Raw genomic sequence first — 24764 nt, 5'->3', positions numbered from 1 at the left:
TTGACGAATGGTGAAATTGGTAGATGAGCATGCGTTCCTTTCCCACCTTGCCTGGACTTTGATAATTACCGAACCTGCTATTATCCTCTTGGGCGAATCGAGGGTCACAACCTACGAACATAAACGGTCACTTGATGCTACCGTTTCGAACTGCTAGAATAGCGCTCTGCAACGGTATCACCTGTTTGATGCAATTAAAATATTTCCGATAAATTGCTTCACTTGACCGAAGCTGTCGCGTCTGTCTGGTTGAGCAACGCCATTAACATTTACAAACATGAAAGATGTCATTGTCTTGTGTGGTGTAATTTATGCATTTATGTATGTGTGCCGTTTGCATCCCGTTGGATGACTCGCGGAATGCTAATGTACCCTCAGTATCAGGATCAGGCAAAGCGACGACGTTCGGTTAAGGCAAGCATGTGACGAAATTATGCCAAACTATTTATTTGATAAACACATCGCGGTTATTCCAATGAGGATCAAAAGACAAAGACACGATTATGAAATCATTTGTGACACCGGGTGCTGTTTGGTAGCGCAATAAGGTCATCAACTTCCATTATATAATTACCTGGTAAGAGGTGGGTTCTAGAAGGAGCAACGTGCGACTTCCGATAACAGACGGAAAGTGAAATTGCTATCGATTCAGAACGCGAAACTGGCAAGATGCTCTGGTCATACATTTTAACGAACCTTGAAAATTAATTAAAACGTATCATGTGCCTCGTACTGCTGCTACTGGATCTATTTTACAATCGTGTAATCGTTAACGGAAATTTAAATATGAAATCATTCGCACAGTCTCATGGCTATTCAGACATTGTACAAAGACAGCTAAAACTTTTTTATTTAAAAGTAATCATCACATCATAATAGTGGTGAGCCTGAGTCACAGGTGGTCATAATCTATTGTATAATTTAGTAGCAAATATATTCAAATTCCTGCATTATTTCATACGATTTTGTTGATGAAATGGATATAAGCATAAGTATTATAATCAGTCATGAGTGAATTAATGGCAACTTGTTATTGCAGTACTGCTAATTGTTTCAATTAATATTTCTTACAGTGAATTGTGAAAATCAGATCAGATTTTCACTGCATCTTCTTTGATGTTGTAGCTTGCGAATTAAGAATATAGTTCAATCAAATAGAAAATATAATGCTGAAGATAAAACCCAAAAAAATGTCAGCACAAATTGGCTTCCAGCATTCGTCCTACCGTAAAACTATTATCTATATCGAGTATTCACTCTCGGATATTAACCATGCCACTGCAATATGCAGTGAATTTAATGCATTTGCCAGATCATGTCAGCCTTCGTTGTCTTACACAACTTGCGTAGTATCTGCAACCATATCTTGGTGCAGCCTAGTGACGAGTGGAATCTTCGGTACATGACAGACATGTAATTTACGATTCTCACATCGAATCTATCCTAGAAACGAAGAAAGCCTTTCCAGGCTCATATATCTTCCGTTCTGCGAATGTTGCAATCGGTTGCATTGTGTAGCAATGTTCTTTGCGGAAGAAATAGTCAATGTTGTCTTGCTCTATAAATGACTAACGACTTAGGCGATCCCGGAAACGTCAGTGTCAGTTATATTTCGCTCGAAACGAAAAGTGCTTTGCATTAGTGATGCAATTAGTCAAGAAAGAAAGTGGTTAGTAAGCAAATCAAACCCATACAGCATGTTGCCAGCTGTAGGAGAATTTTCGTAACGAATGGCGCAATTGAAGCAGAGCACGTTGGTTTGTTTCGAAGTAATAAAATAACTATCGTCTGGAAAGCATAGATTTATATCTTTGAGCTCTTCTATAACCATTCTAACTTATTCCATCCTGCTCTCCGGGGAAAAAGATGTAGCTAAATCAAATTCTCTACATTTAAGGGTCGAACAACTATCAGCCTTTTTAAACGATTGATGATTATATTCCACACTTGTGTATGTCTATGCTTTTAGTGGAAAATTTCCGTCAATACGGCCATTAAAATACTACCAGAATATCATAAAGATGTTTCCTGAACATGTGTGCGTTCCTGATTGACGGATTTGTCCAAGAACTTGGAGCCCACGTGTCGCGAACTCTGTTAGCTTCACCTATGTATTTTTGACATTCCAAAAAATGCTTGTATTTATTTCGTAAACAATCAATATGGAAGCCGAAAGAAGGGAAAAATGTGCACAAAATCCATTGTGGGCTGCAGCTAGGATAGCTGAATAGCTGAAATTGCCCAGAAATACCGCATGGCGCGTTATCAAACTGTATAAGTAAACATTGACGATGATTCGGAAGCCTCAAGCCAATCATCGGAGTGGAACTGTTCACCGGAAACTGCGTGGTGAGATTTTGAAAACCATAGTGGAATCCCTATCTGTTGGACGGAAAAGAGTCAATTCGTATCGAGCTAGCAAACAGCCAAACCAGACCATAAAACAGAACAGTGTGGCCAAAATCCTTGCTCGGCCGGGCATTTGCAGCTGTGGCAGAAAAACGAAAGTTTTCGTTACAAATAAGACAATGACGTCGGAACTGTACCAAAAAGAGTGTCTCCAAAAACGAATTTTACCGTTCATTCGTTTTCACGACCATCCCGTGATGTCTTGGCTCAATTTGATGAGTTGTCATTACAGCAAAGTCTTTCAAGAATGAAATGCAAATAAAGGGATCCAATTTATTCCGAAAGACCTTAACCCACCCAATTGCCTCCAGTTCTGCCCTATTGAGAAAGATGAGGAGACTCAAAGCAAAGAAAAAAGCGCTACGATCCTACTGACACTAACTTTCTCTCCCGAGTCGAGACTTGAACGTACGACAACTGGCTTGTTAGGCCAGCATCGTACCTCGAGACCAGCTGGGAGGGCTGATTTTATTCGTATTTTTGCTTGAAAGAATGAAGAAAATGGTACATTTTTGTAAGAAAAGTTCTTGAATTTAACAATAAATAACTGAAATACACTAAAGTCGCTTTTTACGCGGGGGATACATGCCGCGTAAATAAAACCGCGTAAATTCCGGAATCCGCGTAGAAAAAAACCGCGTAAATTCCGAAATCCGCGCAAAAAAATATCGTGTAAATTCCGGAATCCGCTTAAAAAAAACCGCGAAAATTCCGGAATCCGCGTAAATTCCGGAATCCGCGTAAAAAAAAACGCGTAAATTCCGGAATCCGCGTAAAAAACCGCGTAAAAAGCGACCTTAGTGTACACGCTATTGTTTTGGTTCCAATACTATCTGATCAAGCTTCATATGGGAAAACATTGACCTCCGAAGTTCCTTAGCGGTAGGACTCAAAAGTTACGTCTTCTCGAAGTCCCCATGGAAAATTTCAGTTCAAACGGACTTAGGAAACACGTGCCTCAGAGCGGTCAAAGTTTAATTTTTTCGGCTAATAAAGAAAAACACACTTTTTAAGTCAAAGGTCTCAGATCTGATGTTATCTCGAAAAAAAAATCGTCTTTCCGGGACAAATTTTCAAGATTAGAAGGCTTCCCAGCTCTCAGTATGTCGAATTTTTCCGATTTATTTGATTGGAGTTAACACCAGATCTCGACGTTTTACATGTTTTTGAGACATTTACTGCCGGTACCCGCATAACTGTCCCATACTGATTTTGATCACTTTTGAGTTATCATCAGGAATCGACCTAATTGTTATCATATTTTCGGGAAAAAAATTAAAATTGATACTTTTGTATGGAAAAACATGGGAAAAATACCAAGTTATTTTTGTCCCATATTGAAAGTACCCGCATTACAGTCCCACTGCGTAGTGGTACAAACTTTAAACATATAATTTTGCTCCAGATTAGTGTATATCGGATTATTTTAGGCATATAGAAGGATGTCATTCAATTAGCTAGACTAATGTTGTTTTTCTGTAGTACAATTTACATTGCCAATGACACTGCCGGTTGCTGGTTGAATTTATATGTAATGGGACAAAATATGCGAGTATTTTTGAAATGTACCCGCATATTTTGTCCCATTTTGTCTTTTTTTCAAGTTATATAACGTAAAACCAATTCCATCCATGGTTTTTTGTTCTCAACGATAAACTTGTGGTGCCATGAAACTGTTATGGTCATTGGTTCTGGATGTAATTGCTGGAAATCCGAAAATTCATGGATAATATAAAATCGCCGTTTTCTCAACATGTTGTTTTTCATTATGGGACAGTTATCCGGGTACCGGCAGTAGCGAGAAAAATTTCGATATCGACAATCTCATGAATAACTACCAGTGCTTTTCGTATTCCGTCGAAAAAGTGAAGTTTCGATCGCTTTGTTATCTAAGTCCGTTTGAACTAAAATTTTGCAAGGGGACTTTTTTCGAGAAGATGAAACTTTTGAGCCCTACCACAAATGAAATTCGAGTTTTATTGGCACTTTAATGTATACATGGTGTTATTACTTCGCTCCAATGCACTTTTCGTGTTCCTTATAAGTCCTACAACAACTGTGTAACTTTTCAAAGCGATCGATGGAACTATATTTTTGCGCCCGATTTTTAAAGTTTCCATATGGTTTTATATGGGAAAATCCACTTTTTCAAAATTTATTCTCTAGATATTTCCTGTTGGCTCCTAAAAATATATAGATACATGATATTTGTAGGAAATTTTTCTAAAGAAAACTCTTCTAGGTAATGTCCACGGTCCATACAAGTTTTTTAGAATTTATATGGGCAGTTGTCCACGGAGGAGGAGGGGGGGGGGACAAAATCGTTAAAAATCTGTCCACGTGGTATGTGGATGGCCCCTAAGACAAAAAAATTTTCAAGTGCTTATATTTTGCTCTGAATTGTAGAGGTTGGTCACCAGCCAAAAAAATATACTCCTATTTGTTTGTTTGCCTATTAGGGTGTCCAATTTCAAAATAGGGTGACACAGACCCCTATTACAGAAGATGAGGCGAGCGATGAGTTACTCCTCTGATCAATTTTTGTATTGCAGATCGCGAGGTGGAGAGTGTATTATGTTTTTTTCATCTTCTATTTTTTCTTATGCTTTATTTTTTTATTTTCACCAATTAAGTGGCTTTACTACTCATTTTTCGGAAAACCTAATCAATAACGTTTATAATAATACTAGCTGTCCCGGCAAACTTCGTTCCGCTCATTTTTTTATGTAAATGATTTCAAGCACTCTAAATTGATCCCACCTGCATCCAAAGATTTTACTTCCGATTTGTTTACAGTCTGCAAATACCTAACGAATCAGGCATTTGATTCGTTCAAACTCAAAACAAAAACCATTTGAAATGATTAGTTTTACTTGAATCAGAATATCCCTACCTTTCAGTTTTTGTACATCGATTCTGAAAATACCCATATTGGATGGCGTTCGGTCATTTTCAGTTGATTTTCAGAAAACGAAGTCGTCAAGTTGCATTTCAAAATGGCGTGTGGAATCGATTTCTAGCCTCTGGCCACCAGTTTGATACCGGAAATACCCATATTTGATGGTATTCAGTCAGTTTTGGCTGTTTTCCAAAAACCGGAGGTCACCATTCTAGAATTCAAAATGGTGTCGGAGATTAATTTTTAGTATCTGTGCATGATAACGGAAATACCATGTTTTGTCACTTTCGGCTGGTTTCCAGTTTTCCATTATAGAGTCACGCAAAAATTTGTTTGTCATTTGTATGGAAGCCCCCCTTTCCAGAGGGGAGAGGGTCGTCAAAGTACCATAGAAACATTTCTTACCCCCAAAAACTTCCACATGCCAAATACTTGATTAGTTTATGTGTTCGAGCCAACCGATTCAGCTCGATGTAATTTCAATTTGTTAACACCTCGTCAACGCTAACGCAAACTTTGACAGCTCGACGTGTTTGACAGCCGCATCCTGATGGAGCATTTTCTCGAATTTTCCAGATGGTGAATACGTTCCTTCACAATAGTTTTTTTAGTTTTCCGTTTCCGAATGCTCTAGAAGTTAGTACAGTGCTATAAGTAGGGCAGTGGCAGTAGAGATATTTTCATTCGTGTTTTAATTTTTGAAGAGTGTAAGTGGTTTAAATACAATAAATATTTGTCTGAAATAATTGGAAGTTCTTCATCCAAAAATCCTTTCAAAGTAATAAAACCATCCAGAATGTTCTCGTAGTGATTTGAGTACAGTCCATTGTCTCGACATTATGAGTTATGCAGAAATTTGTGTTTCGTTTGTATGGGAGCCCTCCCTTCCAGAGCAGGGACCCCTGAAACTACCACAGAAATATTTCTTGCTTCTAGATACATCAACGTGTCAAGTTTGGCTTCATTTGCTCGAATAGTTTTTGGGTTATGCAAAAACTTGTGTCAGGGTCGATATTTGTTGACACTCTTAAGTGAAAGTGAAAAAAAGCATCTATAAACGTTACTTTTTTACAATCCTTTCAGAGTTCTCCCTTCCCGCTTTTTGCATGGAAGTGAACTGTCAAAACACCTCAGTATATTTCATGCGATGGAAGCAAGACAACAATATCAGTTTATCAGTTAACGAAGATTGTCAAGGCATCGGTCAGTGTCAGTGAAAAAGTGTTTCGGTGAGGTTCATTTTGGTTGAGTGGGCTGTTTGTTTTCCTTTTTCGCTTTGAAGTGAAGATCATTTGGTTGGATTTGTCGTCAAATTTTATTCCGTAACCGTGAACGATGCGCGCGATCTATTTCATCTGAGTATAACAGCACGTTACTAGGACGAAAATCTAGTGTATCTGAAAGAGTGCTGCGATCTTTGGAAGTGAAAATTGAAAATGATTGGCTGTAATTTTCGAAGAATTTTGCTGGGGAAAATGACTTTTATCAGCACTGCTTGTGTTTCATTTGTATGGGGGCCCTCTCTTCCAGAATAGAGAGGGGTCTCAAACTATCATAAGAACCTTTCCCGGCCCCAAAATCCCTTACATATAAATTTTCATGTCGATCGGTTCAGTCGTTTTCAAGTCTATATGGATCAGACAGACAGACAGAACTCCATTTTTATATTTATAGATAATACACTTAATAATTATTCTGTTATAACGATAAAAAATACTTTTTCTCGAAATATGTAGTATAGTACCTTCTATAGTCCTGTAGTTTCGAGCTTTTCTCAGTTTAAGTGACTACTTTCAAAAAATATATATAAAAATAGATCAACGACAGTCTCATTTCCGATTTTTGTCCACCTGAGCTTCTGTAGATCGTCGGATATCCGAATATCCAGATTCTGTATGTTCGAATAGTTGTGGGGGTATAAAAAACATTTTTCGCGTTAAGTATTAATCGAACAGACTTTCAAAGACAAAACAAAAATCCAATATCTGGACAGTTAATATCCGGATACCCGACTATTCAACTATTCGTATAGTATTCGTTTACTTATCAGTGCTCAGAGCTCAAAATATCCGGATCATATCCGGATAAAATTCCCAGCATTACTATTTTTAGTATAACCGTTATTGTTGATATAAAAATAGTGCATCATTTTCGCATGAAGCAAACATTCCATATAAGAGGACGTTCCTAAACCACGTGGTCATATGATAAAGTCGATTCATAAATTCATTGTTCACACTCACACGATTGAAAGTAAAGCAAACTATTTTTTAACATCACCAATTGTTACCTGTTTTGTGAAAATAAAAAGAGTATAACTCATTTTTTATGATTTACGACTCGGTATTTATTCTGTTCTCAACATGCAACAGGATGGAGCACCTGAACGGAACGGAAGACCATATCGCATTTGTGTATGCAAAATTTATTCGTAGGAAAATGTGATTAGAAATTGTCACTAATTTGAGATTTAATAGCGGATTTAATTGTCTTTCTAAATGAAACAAGCCTCGAGAATGAATAACGACTTGGAAGTGAATGTCCACCGTCGGTCTATACAACATGACCGTACCGCTGCTCAAGAAATGCTCTCACAGTGAAGATAAAGGATGACAGGGTGGGTGGACTAGGTATGCGTCACATTCACATAACAGTATATTGGAAGGAGGCGGAATGTTTTGTGCTATCACGTCGGTAACATGCCTTATGCAATGAAGCATAGCTTGAGTCTGAGCTAAGACGATTGAAACTGACGCGTACATTTGCATAGTGGAACATGAAACAAATAATATCTGAATAACGCCAGAAACCGTCCACAGTACAATACGTATTGGACAGCATACAGGAAAGCACAGTTTAGATGGCAAGGCACAAGTTACAAACGTTATCCTATTCACCAACACGATAAGGAAAGGTAGTAATAACACCAAATTGTTATGCTTCGAAAAATTAAATTTTCACGATTATTACGACTAAATCGAATCATGTAGAAAATTAAATTTCATCCCACTGGACAAATTTGGTCTCTTTACTGCTTTATTACAGGGAATTTAATTTAACTACCTAATACTTTCACATGCTATACAATAATCGCTTTTCTGAAACCTGCAAGATCATGTGAATATTTCGTAACGAACGGCGCCTTTGATGGACACCGACACCTTTTAGTTTGGCCTCACTTACCTGCTCACTTCGCCAAGGAAAATGCTGAAAATCCTCAAACAACCGCTACCGCAGCTGTTAATATCGATCGGCGGGCAATTTAATAACAAACTTCAACTTAATACATTTAATAACAATGTTAATAACAGTGCAGTCGTGATACCGCAATGCACCAGAGAAATAAACGAATTTAGCAAGGCTTCGGTCCGTCAAAACCCGACGTCTCTCGTGAATCCTCAAGAAAGATCCATTCATTTCCTGTAAGTGTTTGATGAACTTTTTTTGCCATAGTAAAGGCAGTTTGTTTTGTGCGTATTATCACAATCAAATTGTTGCACTTTGACCACAATCATGCTTCACGAAGATTGCTTCCCCCGCCTCACTTCCAACAGTATGTTTTATGGTGTCATCTCTCTGTACCTACGGTAAGAAGCGAGAACAATCTGTTTTCATGTTTAAACTATCAATACAACATTGTTTTTCGTTTATGACTAAAGCTCTAAATTAGCGTCATTCATCGATATATTCATTACATTGATTATCGGTTATATGATGTAGCCATCGAACGGTCTTATGTGGAACTACGTGTGTCATCAGCGAAAATTTGTAGAAGCAAAAAATATGAACTGGTAAACCTTCCGGCTGTCGTAGAATCAATTTATTCTCACCTTGGTTGGTTGCTTACTTCTTGATAATTTCCACACTTACTCATGACACATGCAAGTGGTATGATGAATTGACCTTTGCATTTCACTGACTGTACAAATGCTACAAACTGCATTAACTACTGAAATTGTACCGAACACAATGCATGCGTGGTGTATGATATTTAACTTTCGCAGTGATGACGAAACAGCAAGTTTTGCTCAAAACATTCAAGCTTATGTAAAGTTTTATATCATATTCATTTCTTTATTCGACAATTGACTTTTTACAGTTTCTTTAATCGAGGTTTTCAAACCCAGGACGTCGTTCCACATAAACGCTATTGCTTGGCTTCGTTACTGCCCGAATTAATTTGTGGATGGATTTGGAGAGGTATTTTCTGGAATGGTACCATTCGGCCATAGTTTAATTTAAAATGATAATTTCTCGCAAAACACCGCAAAGTGCAAGAACGTCAATAAAAATGTGTTAGAAATTTTTTTGAAAGCACAGTTCGTCGTTGCCGAAATGAAACAAAGGTTTCCATCACCTTGAATGAAATATTTATAAAAATTTTGAACCATTTGCACTTTGCTGACCATCGCTGTAACGAACCTGTAGCCCCTTTTTGCGCCTCGCTCGAGTTAGTATGGTTCATGAATAATCTACACCAAATTGGAGGAATACACCGAAACAATTAATTCATACAAAATATGGATAATTAAGACAAAATGGTACCGCAGGCTCTTTTTGGTTGACTGCTACAACACCCGTTGATAGGAGAGGTTTTTCATTTCACTTCGGATGAAATGTGTGGGTCAAGTTTTATGAGAAACACGAACATAATAAACAAACAGACAGTACAATGGATGGATAATGACGAAGATGGTGATGATGATGGTGATTTTGAAGTAGCTTAGTAACTGTCAAAAAATGCGTGACGAACTGTGACCATGTTGATCATCTCTCGTCTAATTATCATTTTTTTGCTTCGGAATCTCTTCTATGAGAAAAGTATAATATTCAAACTACGTAATTGCAAAACAACTAACAGAGGATAAAAGTATCAGTTATCATTCGATATTTTCGAACAATTATCGGTTATTAGCACATGCGTATACGCGCATGTCAACAGGTCTAGATTCAATTTCAACTGATATTTACCGATAGCTTTCCTGAGTCGAAAAGTAGTAGTGAATGATCGTAAGTTGGAGACCTGACTAAAGGCGGCTTCCCGGACGTCGGCACAGACAAGTTGCAGGGTTTGGCCGACGGAAAATGAACAAATTTAAAAAATATGCGTATTCATTTTACCAAAGTATCGTAACCTGCAGTGATATGTAATGTTTGATTGGTTATCGTGTATCGACGATTTTCTTTGAAACCAACGACAATCACAGTGGTCCAAGTAGTATTGAGGAAAAGTTTTACTGAGGAAAGAGAACTTCGTAGAAAAAAAAGTTAAAAAGAAAGAAACAGCTAATTTAAAAGTTTGAATTAAAGTTAACAACATGCTAGGTAACACTATTTTATTATTAGTTATTAGAAAAACATGCACATTGCTTTGTCTGTTTTCAGATGAGCTGAATTATTCCAATCACGTACTATATGTGCAACTTTGGTGGAGAAGAATTTAAAAATCTATAACATTACCATTTTAAATTAAACGATGGCTGAATGGTGGCAGAAAACACCTCCCAAAATCCATCCACAAATTACTTTGTGTTGTAATGAAGCCATTCAATAGCATTACTGGACTTGAAATACTTGATGTAATAATACAGATTCAATGATTTCAATTTGAGAAAAGTAAAGAAATTAATACGCCAAAATCTATGAGTATGAATATTTTGACCAAAGTAAATTTTTTGTCATTACCTTAATACTAAAGAAGTGTAGTACAAAGATGTACCAGATTTGTATAGAGTTTGAAATAAATGCAGAAAAATATTATCTGTACAATCGGTGAACTATATTTATAAGTTGAAAAATACTACAAGGTATACTGCCCTAAGGTTGTATGAAATGGTGACGTGGGACTAAACACTGTAATTAGGGGATTGTTTTTTTTTTACAAAATATACAGAATCTCCAGACAGAATCAAGGTGTTTGCTCAGCGACTGTACGTATATTTATTTACAGCCTCCTCTGGTAATCAATTTTTTGAAATATATTCAACAACACTCGAAAGAACATCGTTTATATTTGGCGATATTATGACTGTAGTATTTTTTGTGCAAACAACATGTATTTGACAAGGCACAAGCATATCATTCTTGTTGAAGAAGCACCAAGAATTTCTCGTAATGCGTCGAAGTCACAATTAACTCTATATCCTCAAAAATCAAATCTAATAATACTTACGTTATCATAATGAATGGTTTTGTCTTATTCAACTCTGATTAAATCAAATCTATAATATGGATCTTACTTACAAAATAATATGGAAGCCCTTACAAAGGTTCATTAAATGGCAAACATAATGAGATATGTCAAACAAAATTATTAACAAGTTCCAGCAAAAAATCGTAGCAATCAACAATTCGATTTTTGTTTTTTTGCTTGACAATTGTTTTTATTTGCCTACAACTACATTCGCTGTATTACGAAGACAGCTAATATGCATGCGTGTATTATTATAAAGCTTTGAAATTAAATAAATATCTGTTGCAAAAATTTACAATTCTCGTTGAGTACCATAGAACGGGGTGAAATTTATCAATTTTTATAACAATTTCCAATTAACTAGCTTCATGTAAATTTTTCCCGGAATAGTATAATTTTAAAACAAGTACTGGTATGTGCTGCAGTAAACCTCTATGGCTATTGGTGAAATTTCTATCGTCTACTTCATGAAATAAATTCGATAATTTTATAAGGTACTATGGGGTAAATTGGGGTGAAATTGATCACCATTGAAATTTATACATATTTTTGGCAATGTGATTTTTTTTCGATATGCTAAAGATAAATGATGATTTCTGTACTGAAAAATATCATTTACAGCTAGTTCGAAAACGAAAATAACGATATTCCAGGTTAAAATTTGTTTATTTTGGTTCACGAGCTGTTTGTTGCTGCAGTTGTTGCTGCAGTACGAATAGAAGTGTACCGCTAAAATGTACGAATAGAAGAGTACCGCTACAATCATAGACAACGAGAGATCTGTGGTTCTTTACTCCACTGGTACTGTTGCTTCTACCGGCATGTTTTCTTTCAAGATATCAGTTTTTATTAGATTCTGAAAGCAGGTTTAGAAATTGTGCAAGAATGGAGAGTGTTTCAAACTTTTCGAAAAACTTTTACCTTCGAGACATCATATTAGTCTAAGCTCATGGAAGCAAAAATAAATTAACCTATTGGGACGGGGAGACTCTGTCAATTTTTATATCGATATTGATATAGAGAATATCACCAGTATAGAGACAAATCGCGCGAAATGACCGATGGTCGAATATCGACCATTTTTGATTTGAATGAAACTTTGCACACGTATTTGGCTTAGCAAACTGAGCATTTTTCACAGGTGGAGAGATTTTTTACACCCATGAATTACATTCTAAAAGGGCGTATGCCTTTTGGCACAGGTTTTATTCGAAGCATTGTAGCCCAGAAACCGTTGGTTGTATAGAAAAACTGTCTGAGAATGAGTTGTAGGGAATTAAAAATGCACCATAAAAAATATACACTGTACAAAATAAAAAATTTTTGACCAAAAAAAAATTAAAAATAAACATTAAATTTCAATTAAAAAAAAAAGAGTTGAATTTTTGTTTTATTTTTTTTTAAGAAACTTGACGTTAATATGCAACTTTTAAAAAAAAGTCCAGGATGGGGAAATGAAAAATTATTTTTTATGGTAGATTAATTTTTTTATAAAAATTCTAATTTAAACATTTTTTCAAAATATTTGTATTCTGATGATTTTAAAAGATGCAGTAAGTCATATTGTATCAAAAAGCTCTTGATAGTAAACATTTTAAAGGCATCGGTTTTCGAGTTATTTTAAATTTAAGCTCGAAAAATTATTAATATTTCGGAAAATACACGTTTTTCTTAATTTGTCCATGGTTCTCCAGCAAAAACCATACGTTCCTTGGAATGTTTGATCAAAAATATACAATTCATTCTTTGACAACAAAACGATTGGATAAATAACTCAAGCGCTAAACCTTAGCCTACCTACACGTTCCCCCTTGCCGAATGTTTTATAAAAAAATATGTTTGTCGTGCAACACTACCTACTTGTTTACTAATAATAACTGTTTGTAAAGTACGCAACCAATAACTACTGGGTTACCTATAATATCTGTTTTCGTATATAAATACGATTGCACTACTCCAGATGTGTTAGTAACAGTTTGCATTTTGTTGAAGATGAATAAAGTGAAAATGGAATACTCCAAGCCCAAATGCTGTAAACCCTTTCCTGATCATCGGCGCTCATCAAGCTTACGCAAATTAAAAAAAAAACGTTATTGCAAAATTAAAAATATTGAACAGTCAAGCTCATTTTAATACGTCTTCATCAATTTGTGATTCGTGTAGTTATTGGAATGATAGTCAAGCCACCATTCATCCCTTCGTTGTTTACTATTCAGAATCTGGAACACTTAAGAATATCAGCTTCATCATCATATCGGAAGTACTCCATCATGATACTGTTGCGGTTCAGGTGTTCATTGCCAAATTAATGAGTTTTTTGAAAACAACAATAGAGTTGAAAAAAGCGATATTAATGTCTGATGGAGCTGCCTCACAATATAAAAATAGAAAAAACTTTGCAAGTCTTTGCAAGCTCAAAACTAAATATAACGTCGATGCAGAGCGGCATTTTTTTGCGACTTCTCATGGTAAAGGCCCATGCGATGCGATTGGTTGCATATTAAAACGAATGGCAAGAAATGCAAGTTTAGCTAGAGAACATGAACATCCCATTACAAGCGCAAAAGAATTGTATGATTGGTCTAATCAGAGAAGTAATAAAAATTCATCAAAAATGTCATTTAGTTGGGTATCATATGAAGAATATGAACAAGGTGTAACAGAATGGAGCAATATTTTCAAAAATCTATAATAATAGCTGCCACACAAGAGAATTACTCTTTTGTTCCGATTTCAGAAAATAAGATACAAATGAAGCTGTTTTCAAAAGATGACGAATCATTTACTTATGATGTATGTAAAATATAAGGTGAAACTAGTTCTGTAAAGTATCTATGTCATAAAAAAATATGTTCCTAAGATAATAAAACTCGAAAATAAATATTTGATTCTTATATATATTTATATCACTTAGAACATTTAACTCCCCAAGCAACCAGAAGTTCGAATTTCACTTAACAAACGAACTTAGAAGTTCACATAAGGTTCGGATTTGGTTCCGCGGAACTTTCCGTACCTTTAATCAGCTCGAAAGTTCAGGAGAAGTCTATATCGTTCTTCATTTCCACTTCAAAGTTCATTTTAAGTTCTGACTCGTGCTTTACTCTACTTTGGCGAAAGTGAAGTTTGCTTCAGGATTAGTGATAAAAAATGAGTTTTTCAAAAACATTTAAAAATGTGGTCTATTTTATTATCATCGGAATTTTATTATCTAAATTAATGGCAAAAAGAAAACAAAGCTATGATTCCAATAGGTAATATTAGGGTGCTTAAAGGTTTCTCTATCTAAACACTTTTGTTACCTTACAGGAAATCAATTATGAATTCAGATACCCATGAATGTGTAGGTCAAAAGAAAAAATGATGTAAGCTGTGAATTCCCGTTAGACATTTGCTGTGCGTGATGCTTTCATCCCTGAGCAATTTGCCCAAATCTTGGGTGTTTTTATGTAGGCCACAGCATGATGTTGCCGGTTTTTGAGGTCCGAATCCATTTCTCGGACACCACCGAGAGCTCCCTGTGTTCCAAGGCGTTGGTTGTTTCGACTGCGGCACACAGCATATCTACTGACCGAAAAAGTTTTTGCTGATTTTGAACATTTATCATATTTTGTATATACTGCTTACCAGAATAAAATTTCAGTAAACGTTTGGAAGGAAAATATTGCGGACACAACGTTTTTCAATTACATTACCAACGAACTGCAGCAAAATCAAAACAAACTAGAGAACTGTCAGACTTAAGTTCACATTGCGTTCCGCGCGTACTTCTTCTGAACTTGAAAGTTCAGAAAAAGTTCCGCGTCAGCCTTTTCTGAACTTCCTAGTTCGCATGAGGTTCTGCCTGTACTTAATCTGAACTTTCAAGCTGAAAGAGAGACCCGGTATGTTCCTAGCTATGAACGTGTAGGTAATGAAGAGAAATCAGCACATCGAGTAAAATCGATGCTGATCTCATATAGCGGGAACGGAGCAGTGGTATGAATCTAGGCTTTAAAGAGGGAGGACTCGAGTTCGAAGCTTGTGTAGTAAGTTGCAAAAAAATTATGAAATTTAATAATAAATGAAGCCAGACATTATTCTTCTGATCTAAATTTCTTCAGTAAACGATTATCATGGGATTGATGAAGCAACACGAATGATGAGTGAGGGAATTGGAAAATTGCAAATTGATTTTTATTTTAAGTATTTTGAAGTTTTCTTTTCAAGCTGAATAGCGCTCTGTTCAGTGACCTAACCGAACTTAATGTGAACTTTCTAGTTCGGTTTAGAAGCTGCTTTGCATGCTACTCGAAGTTTATTCAACAAATGCGAACTTGAAAGTACGGTTAGTTACTTAAAAATTGAGCTGAATAGAATTCTATTCATGATCGTTAGATTGGCTGATTAGTCTATAAATTCTACTTTTATCCGAACTTTTGGTTACTTGGGTCTTTTCTTGAGAACCGTTCGCCCAATCGTTTTGTTGTCAAAGAATGAATTGTATATTTTTGATCAAGCATTCCAATGAACGTATGGTTTCCGCTGGAGAACCATGGACAAATTAAGAAAAACGTGTATTTTCCTAAATAATTATAATTTTTCGAGCTTAAATTAGAAATAACTCGAAAACCAATACCTTTAAAATGTTTACTACCAAGAGCTTTTTGATTCAAAATGACTTTCTGCATCTTTTAAAATCATCAGAATACAAATATTTTGAAAAATGTTTGAATTAGAATTTTCATAAAAAAATTAATCTACCATAAAAAATTATTTTTCATTTCTCCATCCTGGACTTTTTTTTAAAAGTTGCATATTAACGTCAAGTTTCTTTAAAAAAAAAATAAACGAAAAAATTCAATTTTTTTTTAATTGAAATTCAATGTTTATTTTTAATATTTTTTTGGTCAAAAAAATTTTTATTTTGTACAGTGTATATTTTTTATGGTGCATATTTAATTCCCTACAACTCATTCTCAGACAGTTTTTCTATACAACCAACGGTTTCTGGGCTACAATGCTTCGAATAAAACCTGTGCCAAAAGGCATACGCCCTTTTAAAATGTAACTCATGGGTGTAAAAAATCTCTCCACCTGTGAAAAATGCTCAGTTTGCTAAGCCAAATACGTGCGCAAAGTTTCATTCGAATAAAAAATGGTCGATTAAATTTTCTCGTATTTCCAGGCGATTTGAAATGATTTTGCTCTATAGTAAACAGTATAGTAAACAAAGATGTAATCCCACGTCAAAATAAATAAACTACATCATGGAACACCCATGTGTCGTATGTGCGCTGTAGAAATGAATCTTTGTAGTTTTAAAAGAGTATATAACATAATCGCCGCTTTAACGTCTATTCTGAAATCATAACGTAACTAAAAGATGGAGTGGTGTGATGCCGGGTGTGTCAACGCACCATTTTGTCTGAAGCCAACAGTTAGCAACCCGATCAGAAAGACAAAACAAAAATAAAACAGGAGTTGTTAGCTAGTTATGTGAAAATTCGTTCAAATGATAAGGCTGATGGTCATACTGTCAACATTATTTACGTAACATTTGAACACTACAAACAGTAAAGATAGCGTTTTAAGGCTGCTTTGATGGCATTTTCTTGCATAATCATTAGGTTCAATTTAAAGGTGAGTTCAAGTAATGCGTCACTCATTAAGTACTATTTTATTACTAAGAAATCCTAGACATGCATGTGCTAGATTTAATTGTTTATGTGCAGCGCTCCAGAATGGCTGGTTTAATCGACGATACGTATTATGCTAAAACTGTTTTACAAGGCATTAAAGTGTACCAAAATTGTAATAAATTAACCTTTGACGGTTAGAATAACATTTCGTCCATGCATCGGGAAGGATGGAAGCATAAAACGGATCGTTGGGAAAGGTGGTTTGATATATTAAATTATGCAATAATTGCGTGAATATTTAGCATTAAAAAGTGTAATGAATTCTGTTTGAAAACACATGGACTCTTCAAGACCTCTCTGCATGCATATTTTTATTGACGTCTACTGGCTGAACACCTTATAAGATAGTTATTCCAAACAAGTAGCTCTTTGACTCTATGAGACTGTGCCCAAATTCGCAGATTAATCTAATATTGATTTTCATTTCAATATGTTGTTTAGAATTAACTATTACAATGTGTGTCTCAATTGTGATTATAAAAGGTACTCATACACAACTTAAAACATAAATTCAATTAATAACAGGTGACCTTCAACTATTATTAGTTAGTTATAATTAATTTATTACCAAATCAACGTTAAGGTTATTGCGCAGTTTTTCAACACTTCAATGAAAACCAAGTGTATCCGATTTATAATTTAATGGTATAGACAATAAAGAGAATAAAATTTGTCTATCGTTCTTGGTTTTTTATACTGTTGAAGTTTTAGAGACGTTTTCTTTAAACAATGAACCCAACGATTTAAGATTAAATACACGAATAAATTAGTATAATCAATTAATAAATCACAGACCACGCAAGTCTGCACTCTGTGACGCCAGACGTTTTCGTTGAAGAAGAAACGGACGGTGTCGTCTTTGACCACATATTCAATCTTATTAATAATCAAATATTTATGAATTGACACTTATAACTTCACTTCTTCCTTGTTTTTTTTTGTTATTTTACTGTTGCTACGTTTACAGGTTCAATGTTCATACGTGATTCTCTCGCTCCGAGGAAGAGATCGTGAATCAAATTCACGCAGAGCATAAAAAATCCATAAATCATACGCAATTCAAGATCCCATGCCGAAAAATCCAACGATAGAGTGTATGAAAACGACACATGAATCGAACGCTCAGCAGGTCAGCATTTGTTTCAACATCTCTGTTGCCCGTAACCGAAACTGACAGAGAGCGTGCGGTCTCCGTGATAGGGCTTCCAGCAACACTGTTTTTGGTCAACAAATCCCTAATAGCAACAGTCAGCAGGCTTAACAGCCCTTTTTTCTTATTTTCTAATATACCCTTAATATGTATCATAACATATTTTTCGTATATTTGTTTCATTTCGGATATCAGTTCTTAATCTTCTCTGGTAACTGTGTATGCCCTGGTATAGAGTTGAAAATCTAGCGTTAAACTGTGCCGACTAATCTGGCGAAGTAAAATACCAGCGTTTTATAGCTCCTTCGAAAGTCGAAGTAATAAGAATCAACAATAAAAAATAGCAATGGATGAAAATGCTAAAAATGATTTGAATATTTTATTGTAGAAACTCATGTAAATAAAACATAAATATCGTTGTTCGAAGCGCGCTAGTCAAATTGCCGTCATATAACCAAAAGAATACTACCCAAGCTCACAATATGAAATCTCAGATTGAACCTCGTTTGTAAGCACACAAGTTTTTACACCTTGCGCCACCATGCTATACGAAGTCGGAATATGAGTGTACATTCGAAACAACCTTACTCGTCACACAGTGATGAAGTTATTTCTAGTCAAATTAAATGGTTTATTAGTCGGTTTAACATGGTTCGATATAATAATTTACAATGCATAAATTTCAATATTATACGAGTGGTGGTGCTTTATTAGTGTTTTCGCTTTGACCGAAGTCGCAGGAATTGTTGTTGTGTCGGGGGACACACACAGCGTGCTCAGGTCTTTTGAATACCGTTCCAATTCCGATTCATATATTCCTTCGTTTCCTCACGTGAATAGAGCATGGCACCCTAGTATACGGTAAGCCACGCAGTAGAATCGTAAAAATATGAATTTAAATTAATTTCGTCATATTTCCAATTTCTTTACGTGGCCTACAAGCACCCCATAGGCTGAGACAATACTTTCACCCGCTTAAATTCGCTGTTTATTACGGGAGCGAACATGACCACAACAATAGTACCTCTATTAACACATAATCAGGTGATTTGTCCGGCGACTTTATGTCCTTCGTGCCTCAAAATGAAACAGCTGTATGTTTGTGAGCGCCTTGTTATACATGCGTAGTTATTACATCATTAGAATTATTATTAAGGCAAAATAGTAACGATATTCTTCTTTTCGTTTCAGGATATGAATACGGTAAGCCACATACGGTCAATATTTTGCATATTTCGACATCCAATCGCTGAAACTCTCCCTCAGCGCTCTATTTTCATTTTTAATATCCTAGTGTTCTTTATTATGCATGTATAGATTTTCGACGTTTGTTTTTTTTTATATATTTTTACCAGATTCTAATAGTGTGATCTATAGCTTTGCAAAACAGTATAAACTAAACATTACCAGCCACAATTGTACCTTGTTCCAAGCTGGAAAACGACGGGAGAAGTGATCAGTCCCATTTACGTGTGTGAAGAAGTTTCGTGTACACTACTGTCAAAAGTTACCTGAAGACCGAGACCAAGAGTAATACCACTAAATTGGTGGTAGATCTTAACGTATCGAAGTCTCCGTCAGAACCTGAAAAATAAACTTCTGAAACTAAAGTTCCGATACTTTTTATTTACTTTTACGGCGACAGACCGAATTATCGATCCAATGCTGAATCCAGAATACTCCAGCAAGTCACTCGGTCTTGGACTGCTATCCTCCAATATCCCCTAACACCTACCTCCAAATTGACGACCTCCATCGGGATTTCAGCCCAGTGCGACCTGCCGTGTTTCATCCGCTTGACTATATCCGCCGATTTGTACACCTGGTGCACTTAATGGTTCATGCGTCTGCGCCAAACACCATTTTCTAGTTTGCCGCCAGGGATTGAATACAAAATCCTACGCCCAAAAACACCAAGAGCTCGCCGATCGGCCTCTTTCAACGTCCTTGCTTCATAGTCGTATAGGGCCACGGGAAGGATTAGTGTTTTGTAGAGTGCAAGTTTAGTACGGGTTTACAGACGGCGGGACCTCAGCTGGTTTCGCAATCCGTAGAAGGCCCTGTGCAGCTGCTATCTGCCTTTTTATCTCACGTCTAACCTCGTTGTCACATGTCACTAGTGTACCCATTAGTGAACACCACCTCAGCACCAACATCCATCGGATTACCATGCTCTCTACCAGTCACCATATATTTAGTTTTGGTAGAGTTAATGATGAGCCCTATTCTCGCAGCTTCCCTCCTGAAAGGTCCGGAGGCCTCTTCCACTGCTCTACGGTTGATACCAATGATGTCGATATCGTCCGCAAAACCCAGAAGCATGTGAGACTTCGTAATTATGGTGCGTGCCGCTTTTTTGCACGCCAGCCCTCCGTATAGCACCCTCCAATGCGATGTTGAACAATAAGTTTGACAGCCCGTCTCCCTGCTTCAAACTATCTAATGTCACGAAGGAGTCTGATATCTCACCGGCTATCCCAACGCACGATGAAGAACCTTTAAGGGTGGCACGTATCAGCCTAATTAGTTTTGTTGGAAAACCATGCTCGAGCATAAATCGCATTAACTCATTTCTCTTAACTGTATCGTACGCTGCCCTAAAATCTACGAAGTTGAATTCTCGAAATTTATTTTGGATCTGTCGCAGTGTGAACATTTGGTCCATAGTGAAGCGCCCCCCTCGAAAACCACATTGGTAATCGCCAACAAAAGGTCTCTGACAACGGCACAAAATGCGGGAGAGAATTTTGTAAACGGTGTCAAACCTCTAGTGCCCAATGCCGTCTTTGGATGGGCTTCAGTCAAACCTCTTTAAGGGGTAAAATCCACCAAATGCTCAAAAAAAACAAAGCTTTTTTCATGATTTTTTAAAAGGACATTTCAGATGTAAGGTATATAAATAATATATCATTGGATTAGGCAACTCTTGAAAAATAGGAAAAATTTTGTTTGCTATTTTTTTACAAAATGGCGGCTGTGCAGCGATTGCCGTGAACCACTTTCTTCAAAAGTTCTTCCGTGGCGAGCAGTAGAAGTCGTGCCCAAAACCACCTATAACCAAAACAATTTTTTTTTTCATTATCTACATAAGTGTCGCTAGTGAAGTACACATGATTATATTTTTTTAGAATTTTTCCATTTTTCGCAAAATGGAAACGGTATGGAGAAAAAAATCTTTTCCGACAAAAAAAATCGACTTTAATTGTTTATAACTTTTGTTGTTGTTAACCAATCGCCAAAACCGTGTCTACTTCACTAGATAATCTAATGAAGAAGCTACAGTTAAAATTTCAAGTCAATCGAATGTAAACTTTTTCAGTTCTACTGCCCGGCGATTTTGAAAACATGATTTTGAGAAAAACACGTTTAAAGTTTCAAATTGCTATAAAACCTAAAAATCGCAATAATAAAGCCCCAGTTATCCCTGCGCCATAAAGTTGTCCTTCCTGAGCTTGATTTTCCTCTTCTTCCCTTTTGTCATCTGATGTTAGGCTGCGCCTCTTTCGCGATATCAGACATGCGATGCTCAGTGACTTTGACGCGGTTGGCGTCCGATCCCACGCAAAACTCAAACTTGTCACTCGTATTTAAGTACTTTTGAACATAACTCACTGTTAAAAAGTATAGAAGAACTCAAACAAAGAACGTACACAACGAGAGCGGCTGATCGATTAAACAAAGGGTAATTGTGAGTAAACACGTGCTGTAGAGAAGCTATTAAGGTCGAAGCTTGATGCAGCGACCTCTATACTTCAAATTTGAAACACGATAACGATCATAGGTAACTTCTGCTAGTTTATAAAGCCTCGAAATAAAAAGAAAAGAGAACATCGCCAAAATAAACCAAAATTGTTATTTTGGAGCATAAAAGTTGTTCGGTAAAAATTGATTTCAACGAATTTTGAGTTTAGATCAGTAGGTACTTGTAGATTTTGCTTCTAGGATATCTTTAGCATGATTCAAGCCAATAAAAAAGTGACAAGAAAAAAAATTTTTTTGGTGGCTATTACCCCTTAGGCTTCATTTTTTTTTTTTTATTCTCGCTTATTTTCCGTCGGTCTAGTTCCGCCACTGTTGTGGCCAATCACCGACGCCCAGGGAGGCGACTCCACACCCAACCCAGGACCCTAACTCACGACCCGTTTTATTAACGGACCGGCGCCAACGGCGCTTAAAGCTTCAATAAATGCTTTTAAAAAGTGTATAAAGATTCATAGTGATTTTACCGAAGTCCGTCTAAAAATTAACTTGGGCACTAGAGAGTTAAGAAGGGTTATGCCCCGATAATTACTACAGTCCAGGCGGTGGCCGCTCTTGTAGCTCGGACATATCAGCCCTTCAACCAGTCCGAGGGTAATTGTTCATCGGTCCACACTCTCAGCATAATCCGATGCAAAGCACGATACAGCTATTCGGCTGGAATGCCGTCCTTACCAGCTGCCTTGCAGTTCTTCAGCTCTTTCACTGCTTTCTTCACCTCGTCCACGGAGGGTGGGTCCACAGCTTTGCCATCATCCTCAATCCTGCTCCTTTCGACTACGCGTTTTCTTCACCTAAAGTGTTCCTTCCAACGCCTGGCCACCTCCGTTTTATCGGGAATCATGTTCCCCTCCCTATCGTTACACATGACAGAAGCTGACACGTTCCGGTTCCTGACTTCATTTATCTTCTTGTAGAAGCTTCTTCTTCTGTAGTAGCGTGCCTAGAGAAGCAACCTTCCACCTCCGCAAGAATCCGCTCTCAATGCTATCGTTTCTTTTGGCGATGGAGTCTTTTTTCAACAGCTCTAGCGTTCCGGTATCTTTCTACGCTTTGACGAGTCACAGCCGGGCTAACATGTGAACTCTGACGCAGTTCTTTTCATCCGTCACTCGCTGGCACTCCTGTCAAACCACTCATTGGACGTGGCTTTCGCAGATATATCCAACACTTCTTCCGCTGTGGTGCTAATTGAACTGTGAATATGCCTCCTCTGCTGGCTACCTCCAACTTCAACCTGGGTCCGCTCATCAAACTTCTGCAGGTACTCTGTAGCGACTTCTCCAGTTAATAGCCGCTGGATGTTCAACTGTATCCTCCTTGTCGTCCTGGATTTCAACACATTGGACAACCGGGCGCGAATCTTGGATTCAACGAGATAATGATGCGAGTCAGCGTTTGGTCCTCTAAACGACCTCACGTCTGTATCGTCCGAAAAGTGCCGACCATCAATCAGAGCATGGTCGATCTGAGAGCAGGCCTCTTCATTCGGGTGCCTCCAGGTGTGCTTACGTATTTTCCGGCGTGCAAAATAAGTACTACAGATAGCCATAACTCTGGCTGCAGCGAAATTGACAACCCTCAGGCCGTTGTCGTTCGTAGTAAAGAGGAGGCTTTCTCTACCAATCACTGGGCGGGAGAAGTTCTTCTGCCCGACCTGCACATTTGGATCCCCGATGACGATCTTGATGTCGTGTCCTGGGCACTCATTATACGTCTTTTCCACGAGCTCATAGAACTTCTTCTCCTGCATGAGGTGGAATAATTCTGGTCTTTTTTTTTTTTTTTTTGAAAATAAACGGCAATTTTTTGTGCGTATATAACCTTATGCTAGCGATTTCTTTTGGAACAAAATTTATTAAAAGTTATTTTAAGCTTCAATTTCATAAACAACTCATCGGCATTTGTCTCCATTCAAATTGCTTCGATTTTGAAATTCGTTTATAACAAAGCGTCCAAGTTGGAAATTGCTTTCAAAATTATGAGCTGCTAAAAACGAAAGCAGTTACCGTGGAATGGGGTGAAATTGATCCGTGGGGTGAAATTGATCACTTGAAAATTCGTGATGAAAAATACTAATCAAAAGAAATTGCTCTTACTACACTAGGCAATGTTAACGTGTCCTTAAACGCAACTTTTGCATGATTCACATACCTGACAAAGTTAACCCTTGCATGCCCGGTGCAATTTTTCATATTTTCGAAAAATTCTTTTAACTCAGTCAAAACTCAATCAAATTTGATCAAACAAGTTTCCAAATAACAAAAAAAAAGTATTGAATTTACCTAAAGTAATCTTATGTGAGGGTTTATTACGTTGAATTTGGAGAATGAGTAAAGTTTGATAAAAGCTCAAAAAAATTAATTTCGAACAATGATCATTCCATACCATTAAAGAAATACTGATGAATTGAAATCGGTCTAACGACGATCAAATAAGAGCAAATTTAGCAACAATCAGCTCGTAAACCAAAATAAACAAATTTTAACCTGAAATATCGTTATTTTCGTTTCCAAACTAGCTGTAAATGAAATTTTTCAGTACAGAAATCATCATTTATCTTTAGCATATCGAAAAAAAGCACATTGCCAAAAAAATGTATGGATTTCAATCAATTTCACCCCAATTTACCTCATAGTACCTTATAGAATTATCGAATTTATTTCATGAAGT

The 24764-nt window shown here is 36.7% G+C and overlaps 1 protein-coding gene across 1 annotated transcript in view; it reads left to right on the top strand.

Moving 5' to 3' along the window:
* Positions 1 to 22458, top strand: part of LOC129720930 (uncharacterized) — a gene marked incomplete at its 3' end in the record, with an annotated part of 162389 nt that extends 139931 nt beyond the window's left edge. The window contains exons 5-6 of the mRNA XM_055672848.1: positions 19524 to 19535; positions 22396 to 22458. Of these exons, the coding sequence (XP_055528823.1) occupies positions 19524 to 19535; positions 22396 to 22458 (75 nt within the window). The remainder of the gene's footprint in view (positions 1 to 19523; positions 19536 to 22395) is intronic.
* Positions 22459 to 24764: the final 2306 nt, after the last annotated feature.

The sequence above is a fragment of the Wyeomyia smithii genome, chromosome 2 (assembly GCF_029784165.1).
Source record: "Wyeomyia smithii strain HCP4-BCI-WySm-NY-G18 chromosome 2, ASM2978416v1, whole genome shotgun sequence".
Lineage (NCBI taxonomy): Eukaryota > Metazoa > Arthropoda > Insecta > Diptera > Culicidae > Wyeomyia > Wyeomyia smithii.
The sequence above is the reverse complement of the archived record's forward strand: the minus strand, read 5'-3'. Positions and strand labels throughout refer to the sequence as shown.